Raw genomic sequence first — 16,557 nt, 5'->3', positions numbered from 1 at the left:
GTGTCTTACTAATCTATTAGAGTTCTTTGAAGGGGTTAACAAACATGTGGATAAGGGGGATCCAGTGGACATAGTGTACTTAGATTTCCAGAAAGCCTTTGACAAGGTCCCTCACCAAAGGCTCTTCTGTAAATTAAGTTGTCATGGGTTAAAAGGGAAGATCATTTCATGGATTGAGAACTGGTTAAAAGACAGGGAACAAAGGGTAGGAATAAATGGTAAATGTTCAGACTGGAGAGGGGTAACTAGTGGTGTTCCCCAAAGGTCAGTCCTAGGACCAATCCTATTCAATTTATTCATAAATGATCTGGAGAAAGGGGTAAACAGTGAGGTGGCAAAGTTTGCAGACGATACTAAACTGCTTAAGATGGTTAAGACCAAAGCAGACTGTGAAGAACTTCAAAAGATCTCACAAAACTAAGTGATTGGGCAACAAAATGACAAATGAAATTTAATGTGGATAAATGTAAACTAATACACATTGGAAAAAATAACCCCAACTATACATACAATATGATGGGGGCTAATTTAGCTACAGCTAATCAGGAAAGAGATCTTGGAGTCATCATGGATAGTACTCTGAAGGCCTCCACGCAGTGTGCAGAGGCAGTCAAAAAAGCAAACCAGATGTTAGGAATCATTAAAAAGGGGATAGAGAATAAGATGGAGAATATGATATTGCCCTTATATAAATCAATGGTACGCCCACATCTCGAATACTGCATACAGATGTGGTCTCCTCATCTCAAAAGAGATATACTAGCACTAGAAAAGGTTCAGAGAAGGGCAACTAAAATGATTAAGGGTTTGGAATGGGTCCCATATGAGGAGAGATTAAAGAGGCTAAGACTCTTCAGCTTGGAAAAGAGGAGACTAAGGGGGGATATGATAGAGGTATATAAAATCATGAGTGATGTGGAGAAAGTAGATAAGGAAAAGTTATTTACTTATTCCCATAATACAAGAACTAGAAGCCACCAAATGAAATTAATGGGCACCAGGTTTAAAACAAATAAAAGGAAGTTCTTCACCACACACCGCACAGTCAACTTGTGGAACTCCTTGCTAAGGAGGTTGTGAAGGCTAGGACTATAAAAATGTTTAGAAGAGAAGTAGGTAAATTCATAGTGGTTAAGTCCATAAATGGCTATTAGCCAGGATGGGTAAGGAATGGTGTCCCTCGCCTCTGTTTGTCAGAGGGTGGAAATGGATGGCAGGAGAGAGATCACTTGATCATTACCTGTTAGGTTCACTCCCTCTGGGGCACCTGGCATGGCCACTGTCGGTAGACAGGCTTCTGGGCTAGATGGACCTTTGGTCTGATCCAGTACGGCCGTTCTTATGAGCACTGGGCCCTTTAAATCCCTGCCCGAGCCCGGCTGCCGGAGCCCTGGAAGTGATTTAAAGGGTCAGGGGCTCCGGCCACTGTGGGGAGCCCTGGGTCCTTTACAGCACCACCCGAGCCCCGCTGCCACTACCCCAGTGGCGGCAGGGCTCTAGCAGCGCTTTAAAGGGCCCGGGGCTCTCCTCAGTGGCAGGAGTACTGGCCCTTTTAAATCCCTGCTGGAGCCCTGCTGCCCCGGAGTAGCTTGGGGCCCTTTAATTCACCCTGGAGCCCCAGGGCTGCCAGCCACCTCTGCAGCTGGTAGCTCTGGGATCATTTAAAGGCCAAGGGGCTCCCAGCCACAGCCGGAGTCCCAGGGCCTTTAAATATTGAAAGACCCCGCCTCTTCCAGTTGAGGCCCTACCTCTTCTGCTTGAGGCCACGCACCTGCTCAGGACTCGGTGTACCGGTAAGTCCTTTAAGTTACTTTCGCTCCTACCAGTAGGTAGGTTCCCTGTGTATTCAGAGTCACGACTGTTTGCCTCACTGACAAGTTTCAGGCTTTCTACTCCAGCTCTGCAGTGCTAGCTGAGAGTTATCTGGATTCTGCTCCTTCTTGTGCATAGGCAGAGCTACTATGTATTAAGTTCCAATCAGTTAATTACACTTGTATGAACCCACTGTAAACAGTGAGGGCTGGTAATTGTGTTGGTCTGATTTGGTCTCCAGGTCTTCTATATTGGTGGTAATGCACAAGAAGGAAAAGAGCTTCACTCTTGATGCTTTCTGCAAGGCAGGCAGAAGGAAAAAATCTTTCTCTAAATATAATATAAATAATTGTAACTTTAGTGCACGTGATACTACAGTTGTTGAGACACATGATGACACATGATGCTCTTTTTACAGCACCATTTTCCAGAGTAGAGCTGCAGTTCAGTTTTGAATGAGTAGTAACTACTTGTATACCTAAATCTGGGATTTAGCACTGCAGTTTAGAAGAATTCGAATAACTTCCCCTTCAGGTGGAGTGTGATCAAGCTGTTTGCTGACAGTGCATGCAGATTTGTTAATATGAGCATTTTATAGTCTATGGTAGGAAACTAATGCACTTGATGGGTTTTTCTCTATGCTTTTTGGATCTACTTTAGTCACTTCAGTCATGGAGTCTTACTGCAGTGACTGCTTTGATCACTTTTTAAAATTTCTGTAAGATTGTGAATGTAGTCACATTTACTGTATTTTCCTGCAAAGGAGCAGATCTGATCCTTTTTTACAAAAAAAGGGACTTGATGAACATACTGCATCAAAGAACATCAAGTCTGACAAAGATCACTAAAGTAGAGGAATCACTTTTTTGACCTTCAATAATAAGGTGTGATGGGACATAATGTTTAATAATTCTGTTCTGTCCAAGTATTGAAGATGTATAACTCTCAGTACAAATGATGTACAACTGTGCTCTGTCTTGACACAGTCCTGTCTTACTCTTACTGTTTGGTAATGTAGCCCATGTTTAACTCTTACATGAGTGCTGCAGCGATATTTGTATTTTTGCTGGCGTTATCTACTAACTTACTGCTCAACAAGTCTCCCAGAACCTGAAATGCTGCAGGCTAGCTAACCGGACCTGTAAAACTTTTACTGTCATAGGAAGTAACTAACTTTTCACTGAACTGTTTCTTTTGTAATCTAGTAGTAGAAAAGCAAAGTTGTATGTCTTGCTGACTTTAATATTTTCAAATGTACACTTACACAGATTTGGCAGCTGATCAGAAGATTCTTCATCTGGTCTCCAATGACTCCTTTGTCTCCATCCAGCCTTGGTTATCCTCTGGACAGGATTTGCCAAGGGACAACAGTGATAAAGTGTGCCTCCCAAACAACCACCATGTGGATCAGTCTCTATCTAGTGCATGTGACACTGAAATGGCTTCTCTTGTACCTTTGCATTCCCACTCCTATAGAAAAGATCACAGACCACGAGGTGTGCCAAGGACCTCTAGCTCTGCTGTTGCTTTTCCAGATGCTTCTCTAAATGACTTTCCTCTCTATCAGCAAAGACGAGGACTAGATCCAGTCAGTGAGTTGGAAGCTTCCAAACCCCATTGTGGATCTAAAGAATCCTTAGCTGGGAACTCTTGTATTTCAGGAGTCTTTCAGTTAGATGACATCCTGAAAAGTAGCAGCCCCCAGCCGCTGGCCAAGAGTGGGAAGAGCAAATCTTTGAAAGCAGAGAAAAGCGTGGACAGTCTGAGAAGCCTGAGTGGTAGGAGTAGTGGTTCAACAGAAAGCTATTGCAGTGGAATTGATCGTGACACTAACAGTACCATCAGTAGCTACAAAAGTGAGCAGACCAGTTCAACTCATGTAGAAAATGTGTTGTCAGAGCATGAGGAGTCTCCTAGAGAAGAGAGCGAGACCAGCAAGAGAAAGGACTGCTGTATTGACTCAGAGGATGACAGTAGCTCTGCTACAGATAAAAGATCTAGTAGTGAAAGAACTGCTGTAGAAATGAGCACTAATAGTGGTGTTCAAGAAACAAAGGATTCCAACACATCCGATGAGATACACAGTCAAAGGGGTCTTAGTGCCTCTGCTTCAGAAGAAGCCAATAAGAACCCACATGCCAATGAACTGACTACACAAGTAGACAGGCCACCTGGGAAGGCTGCTGAAACACGAGATGATCAGAGTGAGAAATTGGCTGCCTTAGTTGATTCAAGAACTTGTAAAGAAACAGGTGGTAAACAAAAGGAAGGAGATGTACGACCTAAATCCTCTAGCTTAATCCATCGGACAGCCTCTGTTCATAAATCGAGCAGGAGACGGACAGGAAAAAAGCGGGCTAGTAGTTTTGACTCAAGCCGGCATAGGGAATACATTTCCTTTCGAGGCGTGTCTGGAACCAAACCTCAAAGTGCTGTGTTTTGTCATGACGAGGACTCCAGTGATCAGAGTGACTTGAGCAGGACCTCAAGCATGCAGTCAGCTCACCAGTTCAGCAGTGATAGCTCTTCCAGCACCACTTCCCATTCATGTCAGTCTCCCGAGGGAAAGTACAATGCTCTAAAGACCAAATACATTAAAGAAAGAGGAGGCGCAGACTCGAACACCCACAAAGCCCATTTAGGCTCTGAAGGAATTAGCAAAAAACGTTCAACACGTCGAACTTCTAGTACTCACAGTGTGAAGAGTCGTGCCAGAGTATTAAGTCTGGACAGTGGTACTGTAGCCTGTTTAAATAACCCAAATAGCTTAATGGCACCAGGTAACATAAAACAATTAACCACTTCAAAATCAGATTTGGAGGCCAAAGAGGGAGAGGTGCTAGATGAGCTATCGCTATTGGGAAGGGCTTCACATTTAGAGTCAGTCACTCGTTCTAGGAATAGCTTACCAAGCCAGGCTATGTTTCCCGAAGGGGAAGAGCAAGAATCAGCAAGTGGAGGTAAGTAACAAAGCTACCAGAAGTAACATTACCACATGTTGCTACTAAATTTGGTATCCATGATTATTTGCTCTTTGACTTACAACAAACTATGCTTGAATTCTTCATCCTGTTCTGGTTTTAGTTTTACTAGAGACAAAAGAAAAGCGTCCCCTTGGAAGGTCTGTGTTTTAGAGGACACAAAGCTTTTGGGACTGTGTTTAAGGGCATGTAGTGAAATATTATAGAATCCATTCTTGATATTCTTTGGGTTTTTTTACCAGAACTGTGTCTTTGGGTTACATCATTGTAACTGAGGTTAAACTTGCTTCACTATTGCGCTCAAAACAAATTAAAAGAATCTTACATTAATTTATAAAGCTTTTTTTAAGCCTTTGTGCTACTTGAAATTGTAAGAATAACCCTTCTTCTGTGCCTGTTAATTGGAATTGTCTAGCATTGGTACTACACTTAAAAAAAAAAAAAAAAAAAATCTGCCCTTGTGTCTTGAATTGCTTTTTCTCATGACTGTTTGGTTACTTCAGTAAATCTTTATAAGGAATTTGATTTTTTGCGTTAACCTTGTCATTGTTACCAAGGTGGTTGAGCAAAGTCATTTGCATCAGGATTAGCTTTTTTTTCTCATTATTTTGAGCCAACCTAATCCTTCCAGTGACAATGAGGGGATTGTAACTTTCTGTTGCTGTTTAAAATTGCTTGGATTACTGATGGAACGTGAGACGTAAACTTGACTTATTGGTTGACGGCAAAATGAGCATAGGGATGTACTATTCTATTTTTTTCATACTGAGGATTTCATCAGTATCAGTCAATCATCTCTGTTTCAGCTTCTGCGTTTCATGAGTCACTTTGCCAAACTGGTTGACTCTTGTCACTTGGTTGTGGAAACTGAATGGACCAAAAATAAGAATTTTCAGGACCTCTGTATAATTACTAATTATTTCAACTCTGACTTCTAGTTTCCTTTAAAGTTGGATTTCATCTGTGATATCTGGATCCTGTTAATGAAAGTCATGAAAACTATAAAACTTCAAGTGTGTAGGTAGTTTCAGCCTGTATAAACATTTGTAATTAAGTTGTAAGACATAATTGTTACTTTTATTAGAGCAAGTATTAAGTTTGCTTAAATCATAAAAGATAGCGAATATTTCATCTTGTAAGATGAAATTTGTTTAAAGTCTGTCTGGAAGACTAAACACAATTCATGCTATCCCTTTACTGCCCTTTGTTTAGAAGCAAGCATTATAACTTAAAGTAAATTTAATTTCTGAAAAATTGTGAAGCTGGCATTAGGGTTCTGTCAGTGATTCTTGATCAAATTTCATTTAGTGTTTATCTATCTATCGATCTATCTATATATCCATCCTGTTTAGTTGCCTTTAGTGTGAAATCTGCAAGTCAAATTGGGTTCTTTCTAGCTTGTCTTTCATTAGTAATGTTACGATTTAGTCATGAGTGTTTTTTTTTAGAAGTCATGGACACATCACGGGCAATAAACGAAAATTCACAGCCCCATGACTTATCTGTGACTTATACTATAAATACCCCTGACTAAATCTTATCTGGGGGGGCCCCCAGGGAGGGTCTGCTACTTGGGGGCGCTCCTGGGGGTCTGCTGCTCTAGGAGGGGTAGGGGCTGCAACACTAGGGAGGAGGGGCGCTGAGCAGCAGTTCCTCCAGCTGCCCCGGAGTGCTGCCGGAGGCCGCTGAGCTGTGGCTGCTTCCGCTGTCCCTGGGACCATTGGCCACTTCAGAAGTCATAGAGGTTGCGGAAAGTCACGGTATTCCACAACCTCCATGACAGACACAGAGCCCTAATCATCAGTAATGAGTTCTGGAACTTAACCAATCACCTAATGAAGCAATCTGAGTAAGGAAAGAATCCAGCTTGTTCTTTCACAAATAGCTCTTCAAGGTTAATACTGTTATAACATACCCCTGGTCTACACTCAGAGGGGACAGAGGGGGTGTCGATGTAAGATACGCAACTTCAGCTACAGGAATAGCGTAGCTGAAGTCGACGTATCTTATTTCGACTTGCCTCCCATCCTCACAGCACAGGATGGACAGCCGCGGCTCCCCCTTCGACTCCGCTACTTCTGCTCGCCCTGGTGGAGTTCCAGAGTCTACGGTAGCGTGTTTGGGGATCGATATATCATGTCTAGACAAAATGCGATATATCGATCTTTGATAGATCGATCACTACCTGCCAATTCGGCGGGTAGTCTGGACGTACCCATAGTAAAAACATCCTTGTCACCAAAGTGGTAAGCAGTTTTGATTTTAATACCTATTGGGAACAGATCTGATTAATGAAAGGGCCTGTTTATAAATTCACTGTTCTCACCATAACTGCACTTTTCTTAGTTTATTCACTTAGTTTAGTAGTACAGTCAAACTACTTTAGTGTAAATTTTTTGTTTGAATGGTTTCTGATATGCAAACAAAGATGGATACAATATACTGTCTCTAGAGATGACTGATCTTAATTTTTGTGTGAACACTAATCACCTTTAGTTTGTGGAAGAGTTGGTACATTGATAGTAGAAATATGCTGCCAACATGCAGGCCCTTTATGAAGACAATGCATACCAAACCCAAGGGATTAACCCCTTGGTACTTACCTGTAGTGAACTGTACAGTATAAGATATTGTTTAACATGGAAAGTCCTTCCATTTGCTGTTCCTTCCAAAATGGCTGTTTTCTGGCATAGATCCCTAATGCTCTGAATAGACTGCTTGGATGAACAAGAAGAATATTTAGGAGAAAGTGATCACATTTGTACAGTATTTGCTCTAGTTATGGAGAACTACCTAGTACACCTGAACTCAGGTCAGGGCTGGTGGGTTAAGAGAACATCTGGAGAGGAGTGTGAAGGCATATTTCAGTGGGCTTGTCTCAAGCTGTTGGAAGGAAATGCTAGCTTCTGTACCTTGCTGTATGTCTCACGTTTTTATTTCTCCATTGATTTCACAAGCTGGGACAAGCTTCATGTCCAGTTGCCTAATAAGCATGTACTGCTTTCTCCTTGACTTCCATTATTCTCTTTTTGTGTGTTTTCCTCCACCCCCGTATCACTCACAGTAACTGCATCTCGAGGAATATTTTAATGGATTCTTACAGCCACATCATTTAGTTTGACCCTTTATAACACAGCCCAAGGATCCTCATCCAATAACTTCTGCATCAAGCCCTTAAGTTGTTTAAACTATTGCATTTATTTTAGAATGACATCTTTATTCAAAGACTTCAAGTGATGGAGGATCCATCACATCCGTAGATGGTTTGCTCCAATGGCTAATTACTTTAACTGTTTAAAATTTGCACCCTTTATTTCTAGTTTGAATTTGTCTAGCTTCAGCTTCCAACCTTTGGCCCTGCTTAGTCTCTTTTTTCATACTAGATTAAAGAACTGTTTTAGCAGAAATCTCTTCCCCATGTAGGTACTTGTAGACTGATAGGCTCCTCTTAACTTTCTTTCTAAGTAGACTGCTCCTCTTGAGTCACTTATTATAAGGTATGTATTCTAGTCCTCAGATCGTTCTTTTAGCTCTTTTCTGAATCCTTGCAGATTTCCCCAGATTCTTTTAGAAGTGTGAACTCCAGAATTGGCTATACCATTTCAGTAATGATCTCACTAGTAACCATATACAAAGGTAATACACTTCCTGTTTACCCTCTTAGTTCTGGCATTGTACTAGAGGTTGATATTCAGTTGGTTATCTACTGTGACCCTCAAAGTCCTTTTCAGAGTTACTGCTTTTCAGGACAGTCTACCATTTTGTAAGTGTGACTTATGTTCTTTTTATTCCTAGATGTGTGAACTTGATTTGTCTGTATTAAACGCCTACCTTATGAAGTGGTCCAGTTTTGTCTGTGTAACTGACATGTCCCATCATTATTGGACAATTCTCCACTTTAAGTTATCTGCAGGTTTTACTAGACATGATTTTATGTTTCTTCTGGATCACTGAATCCTACTGAATAGTATTGGGCTGAGAACAGGTACTTGTGGAACCCCAATAGAAACACTTCATTCATTGAAGATTTCCCATTTACAGTTATTTTTTGTGATCTTTCATTAATTTGCTTTTAATTAATTTACTGTGGGCAACAATGACTTTGTATAATACTAATTTTTTATCAGAAAGTCATGAAGGACTAATTCTAATGCCTTACAGAAATCTAATTATATTAACAGATGCTTTCTTAATCAGATTTGTGATCTCCTAAAAAAAATAAATTCAGTTTGTTTTAGATCTGTTTTCCATAAAAACATTAATTATGCTACCATCTTCTAATTCTTTACTGATTTAGATCCCGTATCAGCCTTTACATGATTGTGTCCATGTTCATTGTAAGGGTACTTGGCATGTAGTTACCAAGATCATCCTATTAACTCTCCAATATTAACCTTTTGTCAGTTTTCTGGTAATTCCCCAGTGTTCCAAAAATTTCTAAAAATCAACATTAATAGTTGAGAGAGTTCAAACAGCTCCTCAGTCACTTCTTGTAATAATCTTGGATATGAGTTATCAGTCTTGCAGATTTAAAAATGTTTAATAGTGCTGTTTATTCCATCAGCAACTGGAGGATGTTCAAGTATTTCATTAGCACTGTGAGATATGAATAAATCATCCTGCTTTTTTGACTACAGAACAGAAATATTTAATTCTTCTGCTTCATCGCTAATAATTTCAAAATCCATGTCTCGTATCAAACCTATTCAGTTGCAAGGATTTTGTTTGTTCCTGACATTTTTAAAGAATTCCTCCTTACTATGCTTAATCCTACTGGCCATTTAATTTTTTAGTGATAACCTTTAGCTTTCCTTATCATTTGTCTACAGTTTCTCAGTCGTTTCACTTGCTGTGTATTGATTTTTTCTTTTTTACACTGATGCCTTCATTTCCCCTTGGATTTAATGAAGGAAGTCTTATTTCATTTTTTTTAATGTAATAGAGCATGTTTAAGCAATTCCAGGTTATTTACAATTTTATGTTTAAATATGTTCTCCCATTTGGTTTTGCTCGTGTATTTCCAGCTTTGGAAACCTGCATTTTTTTAAAGGACTAAATATATATTTCTATTTGACATAGCAAATGAAATTAGTTTGATTTCTTGAACCTAGATAGCTCTCAGTTTAATTTGGTTGTTTAATCTCTTTCCATCATAATATGGTCTAGTATAGAATTGCAGTCTGCTTGAAGTAATTTTGTTTTTTAAAAAGCTTTCATGTATAAATCTTAGGAACTCCAGTGTTTTATGTGGGATAACACGAGACCTCTAGCCTATGTCCCTTAGATTGAAATCGGGTGGATTGATCTTAGTCAGCTATTTAAATTCACCAATGTTAATCTTGATTTAAGTCAACAGGAGAGAAACTTTGATTTGAATAATTTAAAAAGTAATCTTGCTTTGCATTTGGGCTTTTTAGTTGCCTTCCTAAAAGGTTGATTCTAAATGGTTGGTATAAACATTACAACATGGTTATTTGCAAACAAATTTAGCCTTTACACTAAATTTGTACTGCTTTTTGCTAGAATGGAAAGTACACTGAATCTATATACTTTTGTTTAAGCAGTTGTCTTAACATACACTTCAGATGCGTGATTTTTACGTTTTGGTTAGAAAATGGTGACTGACACATTTCTTGACTTAATTAGTTTTTACTTTTGATTTATGTCCAGCTGTATTTGTCTGGAAAAATTTTTTTAAAATACACAGCAATAGCATTTTAAAAACTTGTTTTTCATTAGTAAAATAAAACTACCTCAAATACGCTGTATACATAAGAAAAATTTAGCAAAACATCATTTGCATTGAGAACTGATTTTATTAAACAAAGGAAATATTGAGTAGTTAATTGATGGATTGCTTTTGGTTACTATGGGCCAGATTTCAAAGGTAGACAGGTGCCTAGAGCAGGGGTGGGCAAACTATGGGCTGTGGGCTACATCCAGCTCACCAGCCATTTGAATCAAGCCCAAGGAGTGGGATCAGGGCTGGGGCAGGGGGTTGGGGCTCCCGCTGGGGTGCAGGCTCTGGAGTGGGGCTGGAGATGTGGAGTTTGGGGTGCAGGAGGGTACTCTAGGCTGGGACTGAGGGGTTCTGAGGATGGGAGGGGGATCATGGCTGGGGCACAGAGAGAGGCTCAGGCATGCAGGCTTACTGCAAGCTGCTACCAGAAGCAGTGGCTTGTCCCCCCTCGGGCTCCTGTGCATAGGGGTGGGCAGGGGGCTCCGCTCCACATGTTGTCCCACCCCAAGTGCTGTCTTTCAGCTCCCATTGGCTGGGAACCACAGCCAGTGGGAGCCGCAGGGGCAATGCCTGTGGATGGGGCAGTGTGCAGTAGGGCTGCCTGCCCACATCTCTACGTAGGAGCCGGAGGGGGCACATGCTGCTGCTGCTGCTGCTGCTATTTCTTCTTCTGGGAGCAGCTCAAGGTAAGCCTACATCCCTGAGCCTCTCCCCGTGCCCAACCCCCTTGCCCCAGTCCTGATCCCTCTCCTCTCCTCTGAACCCCTCAGTCCCAGCCCAGAGCACCCTCCTACACCCCAAACCCCTCAGCCCCAACCCCACCCCAGATCCTGCACTCCCCCCCCCCCACACCCCACTCTTCCTGCCCCAGCTTGGAGCCTTCACCCCCGTACCCCCACCCCTATTTTGTGAGCATTCATGGCCTGCCATACAATTCCCATACCCAGATGTGGCCCTCGGGCCACAAAGTTTGCCCACCCCTGGCCTAGAGGGATTTTCAAAAGCAATTTGAAATCAATGGGAGCTGAGCGCATAATCAGAGTACTTTTGAAAATCACTCTAGGCCCCTGTCTACCTTTGAAAATCTGGCCCACAGTGACCAGAAACAATCCAAAGTGCTTTTGAAAATCTCTCTCCATCTAAATACCTTTGACAGTCTGGCTCCTTTTCTTTAACTTTATTAGAATTAGATCTCATTCCCTTCCAAATGGTTTTTATTCATATATTTGACAGCGAAAACAAGCTTTCCTGCTTTCATTCCATATTGGTTTCTCAATTTTGAATGAAATAGTCCAACTGAAGAAAATATTCTCTCTGCTCCTACTAACTAAACTGAAACCAATAGTAAGGCAAAAGCCTTTCTGCGCAACAGAAACTGTAAGTACTTGCACCTGGAAAAAGAAAATACAGTACCAGCATTTGCTAAATTGTAAAGACTGAACACAATATCAACAATGTAGTGCATAAAATTGTGTTTATAATGCTTGAGTTGACCTCACAAACATGTCCCTCCCACCCCTCCAATTCTTTTATATAACTAAAAAAAGCAGATCCATGAGCTTACCAAAATTTGAGGACATGTTGCGTTGTGTTTTTATCTATTTAAATTTTATAACAACCTACATCAAGGCCTAAAGTTATTGTAATTGCAAATTAAATTTGCAACAGGTTTATTTTTTAAGAGAATAATGTGTGTATTTTAAGAACTCCTTTTTTTAAATCTAATTTTATCCTCCCTGGATTGAAATCCCTCTTGATAATGCAGAGTTTTTTTCCCACACAATACACGGGGTGTTTTAAGGAGCTGCTCATCCTATTCCCTTGTCTAATTTATTGGTCTATAGTAAATCCCCACCATTACACTGTTTTTGTCAGTTGCAACTAGAATCTTTTCTCTAATATGGGCAACCCAAGTCTTTCAGGCTGAATGAGTCAAATGTACATGCCTGTTTTGCTGTCTGTAATCCTTAGGCAACATTCCCCTCTTAAGCCTATAACAGAATTCATGATTCCCAATGTTCCTCTGCAGTGTAACTGATAATTTTGTAACATACTGGTACTGTCACTTCTCCCATACCTCACCTTTAATATCTTGTCTACAGATGTAACAGTATACTGCTACCAATTATTTTTTTTTAAATTTATTCAGTGTGGAGGTTAATACAGTTCCACGTGATGAATTTTTTTGGGTTCTTCATTGGAAATGACATACATAAAACTGTTTAAAAGAATGTTCTGCTTGCTAAGTCAAGTCCTCTGAAGTTAAGAAATGCTAGAATTAGGTTATCTGTTCAACCTTAATTTGGCCTTCTTGTGTATATTCAGTAGGATAGTCTCTAATTACCTAGTCACATAACTACTTGTTCTATGGGACTCCTGCCTCATTCACTGCACAGGATGGACTGTAAATTCGGCAGAGTTACAAGAATCGATAAGAAAGCAATGCTTTGACCATTGCCTTGGTCCCAGAAGAGCTGTTTCATTCTTTGTTCTGTCACACTTTCTTGCCTGATGTCACATAGGAAAACTATCATTATACATATGCACATTGTGGCTGAATTAATGTTGCAATGGCAACCTTAGTTCTTGCACTTTCTAACTTCTCAGCCTTAATGTTCTTTTAACATAGTTTTGGGGGGGAGGGGGCTTGGTATATAATAAAAGTAAAGATCTGGTGTGCAGCAATGCCTTAAAACATCTTTAACATGGTAGAGCTCGCTTATCACTTAGATCTAGCTGCCATAAGAGGCAACCAAAAGAAGTGGAGTAGTTCAGAAACTTCCAACCTCATAAGTAGCCATTTAACACTTCATGGTGTCAATGGTAGGAGCAGGTTCATGGCAAAAGTGGGGATATGACTACAGAGTAAGCAAGTTTAATACTGAGAGGGGTTTATCATTAGCCTAAACTATCTTTTTTTCCCTCCTGCCCTCTGAGAGAAGTTTTACTTTCATTGGTGCTCTTTCTGGCCCAAAAACCAAAATGGCAATGTCTGTGAATGATAGCCACTGGGCTTAAAATAAATATTTCCCACATATACCACTGTGCCATTGCAAAAGCATAACATAATTGGAAAGCACAGTATCTTGTGTGGAAAGTCCCTCTTCTACCAATAAGTCAGCAGTTAATTGCTGCTTTCTTGTCCTCTCTATGCTCTTCCGGCAAAGGTGGACAATCTGGGCATTTTCACTGGAAGACTTGTGTGCCTTTCATGTGCTTTGTGTGTCCCTAGAGAAACTATTGTTATATAAGGCCTATTGTACTGAATCTTAGCCTTTTGATCTTCTCCTGAAACTACTTAGTATTGTGTTCAATCTTGGATGTCCAATGAGCATTGGATCTATGACACCTTGATCTGAATCAGGGGTGGGCAAAATACAGTCCATGGGCCAGGTCTGCCCCATCTAACATTTCTGTCCGTCCTCCCCTGCCCCCTCGTGATCTCAGAGTTCGGGCCGCTAAAAGTCCCACGGTGCAGCGGGGTGCTCAGGCAGGCAGGCTCCCTGTCTGCCGTGGCCCTACACTGCTCCCAGAGCTGGCCGGCTGCTGCTGGCATATGTCTACAGGCCCCGGTTGGGGGGAGGGGAGGCAGCTCCTTGCACTGCCCCCCACCCCCAGCACTGTCCTCACAGCTCCCATTGGCTGGAAACCGGCCAATGGGAGCTGCAGGGGCAGTGCTTGTGGGCATGGGCAGCGCATGGAGACCTGCTGCCCCCCTTGCTCAAGGAGCATGCAGAGACACGCTAGCTGCAGCGGCTTCCGGGAGCAGCATCGGGCCACGGCATGCAGGCAGCTGCCTGAGCCCTGCTGCACTGCTGGCTGGGAGCCACGTGTGGTAAGTGCCTCCTGGCCAGAGCCCGCACCTCGCACTCCCTCCTGCATCCCAACCCCCCTGCACCAGCCCGATTTGGTGCACCTGCCTTCTGCACCCAAACTTCCTCCCAGACCCCACATCCCCTGCATTAATATAGTAGAAATATGTGGCCCGTGAGGACTTACCAAAATTCATGGAACTTCATGAAAATTATTGCCCACCCCATATGTGATCGTACCTTATTGCTACAGATCCTGAGTGAGGTCTGCTGATCAGCTTTAGGGTAGGTGACAGCTTGATAGGCTTTTGCTGGAGCAGTCATAGAAGCAGTCATAGAAGGATTTGAGGCATGTGTAACTAGGACAAACTTGTCTGACTCGAAGTAGTGGCTGTTGACAGTAAGGAGTACACCTTAGTTGCTTTCCACAGGTGTTAGGTATTATTTACAGCTAAGAGTTTTACAGTTACCTCAGGGAAAGCTTCCCCTTAGAATGCCAATTACAGACTGCTAGGTATTTTACCTAGTTTTCCGCAAGGCTGACTGATGGAAGGTGCAGAGTGCTTGACCCCAAAAAACCAGACAAACATATTGTGGGATACATACGAATGGTTTAAAAGAAAATGCAGCCAAATGTTTTATTTTCCACCTGCACTGGAGAAAAAATTTTCTAGGACTGAATCATCTTGGCTGGGCCTGAAATAAAGATAGTCTCAAGTGTCATGAAAAAATCGACAGACAATTATTTTTAAATATCTTTTAAAATGGTGGATAATGGAAGCGAAGTATTTGAATGTCTTGTATTGGCAGCGCTCATGCAACTGTTTGAATACCTTTTTGCCTAACGTAGATAGGGTCCAAGTATACTTCTCTGAAAGAGAACCATCATAATCAGTAGGACACTTCTCACATTTCAGAGCCATTTGCTGGATTAATTGCTGACTTCAATATTTACATATATTTAGCATTTGATATATGCCATTTGGATCCTACGTGATCAAATCTGATTTCCAGTTAAAGTAGCAATTCCTTTCTTGAATTCACTTCGTAGACATGCTTGAATTTATTGTTACACGGGTAGCCATGAGCAACTTCTGACCTTCAAAGAAAGTAATATTCACTATTCTCTGTGCACCACAGTGGAAACTTCATATACTACTGCTAGAGGGACCTATAGGACGTAACTCTCGGCTGCCCAGAATTTAACTAAAACTTGGATACCTAAAACATGGTTTTGTGTTAAATCTGACTTGGAACGAGCATGAGTAATGGTGCATATGAGCTTAATACAAAACACTTTCAATACCACCAAGAAAATAGCAGTGTGTTCTGCAAATTTTCAATATCTTTCCATATGATTTATCCCACCTAGAAAGTCAAGTGTGCAAAAAGCTTCATCAAAGCCATCCAAGGTATGAAAGTTAGATCTTCAGCATAAATACTTCAGACTTCTGGGTTTGATGCCCAAATTACCACTTGAAGTTCTTTGGCCTGTGTTTATGCAGGAAATCAGACTAGATTAAGATAATGGTATCTAGCCTTAAAAAAACTAGGTATATTACAATTAAGTGGACCATGTAGAAATGGAGAAACTTCATCTTTTTAATGTTCTCCCAGATAATGTCATAGCTCTGAGAAATAAAATACAGTAAAACAACTGAGAAGGTTCAGAGTGAAGTCTGTAGGCATTAATGCAAAAACATACCCATCTGACTTCAAGATGGCCTAGAACAGGGGTAGGCAACCTATGGCACTCATGCCAAAGGTGGCACGCAAGCTGATTTTCAGTGGCACTCACACTGCCCAGGTCCTGGCCACCAATCCAGGGGGCTCTGCATTTTAATGTAATTTTAAATGAAGCTTCTTAAACATTTTTAAAACCTTATTTACTTTATATACAACAATAGTTTAGTTATATATTATAGACATAGGAAGACCTTCTAAAAATGTTAAAATGTATTACTGGCACGCGAAACCTTAAATTAGAGTGAATAAATGAAGACTCGGCACACCACTTCTGAAAGGTTGTCGACCCCTGGCCTAGAAAAATGTTTGTTCAATATTTAAAGCAGATGGTTTCATGCCCATAATTGTTGATCAGTAGATAGTATTCTGTCTCACAAACTCAGTAATTACAAGTTGCCATGGTGCGAAGTATTCATTTGTCTGCCTCTCAATGCTGCTCTTGATGCAATCAGCCAAAACGCTGGAA

At 41.1% G+C, this 16,557-nt stretch overlaps 1 protein-coding gene across 4 annotated transcripts in view; it reads left to right on the top strand.

Annotated features, from left to right (window-relative positions):
• The window catches only part of PCNX1 (pecanex 1), a 133,393-nt gene that overhangs the window by 22,889 nt on the left and 93,947 nt on the right, over positions 1-16,557 (top strand). For all 4 annotated transcript variants that reach the window (XM_030559669.1, XM_030559668.1, XM_030559667.1 and 1 more), the window contains exon 6: positions 3,081-4,772. In XM_030559669.1, the coding sequence (XP_030415529.1) occupies positions 3,081-4,772 (1,692 nt within the window). The remainder of the gene's footprint in view (positions 1-3,080; positions 4,773-16,557) is intronic.

Source organism: Gopherus evgoodei, chromosome 4, assembly GCF_007399415.2.
Source record: "Gopherus evgoodei ecotype Sinaloan lineage chromosome 4, rGopEvg1_v1.p, whole genome shotgun sequence".
Lineage (NCBI taxonomy): Eukaryota > Metazoa > Chordata > Testudines > Testudinidae > Gopherus > Gopherus evgoodei.
Note: the sequence above shows the minus strand (reverse complement) of the source record. Positions and strands in the feature narration are given on the sequence as shown.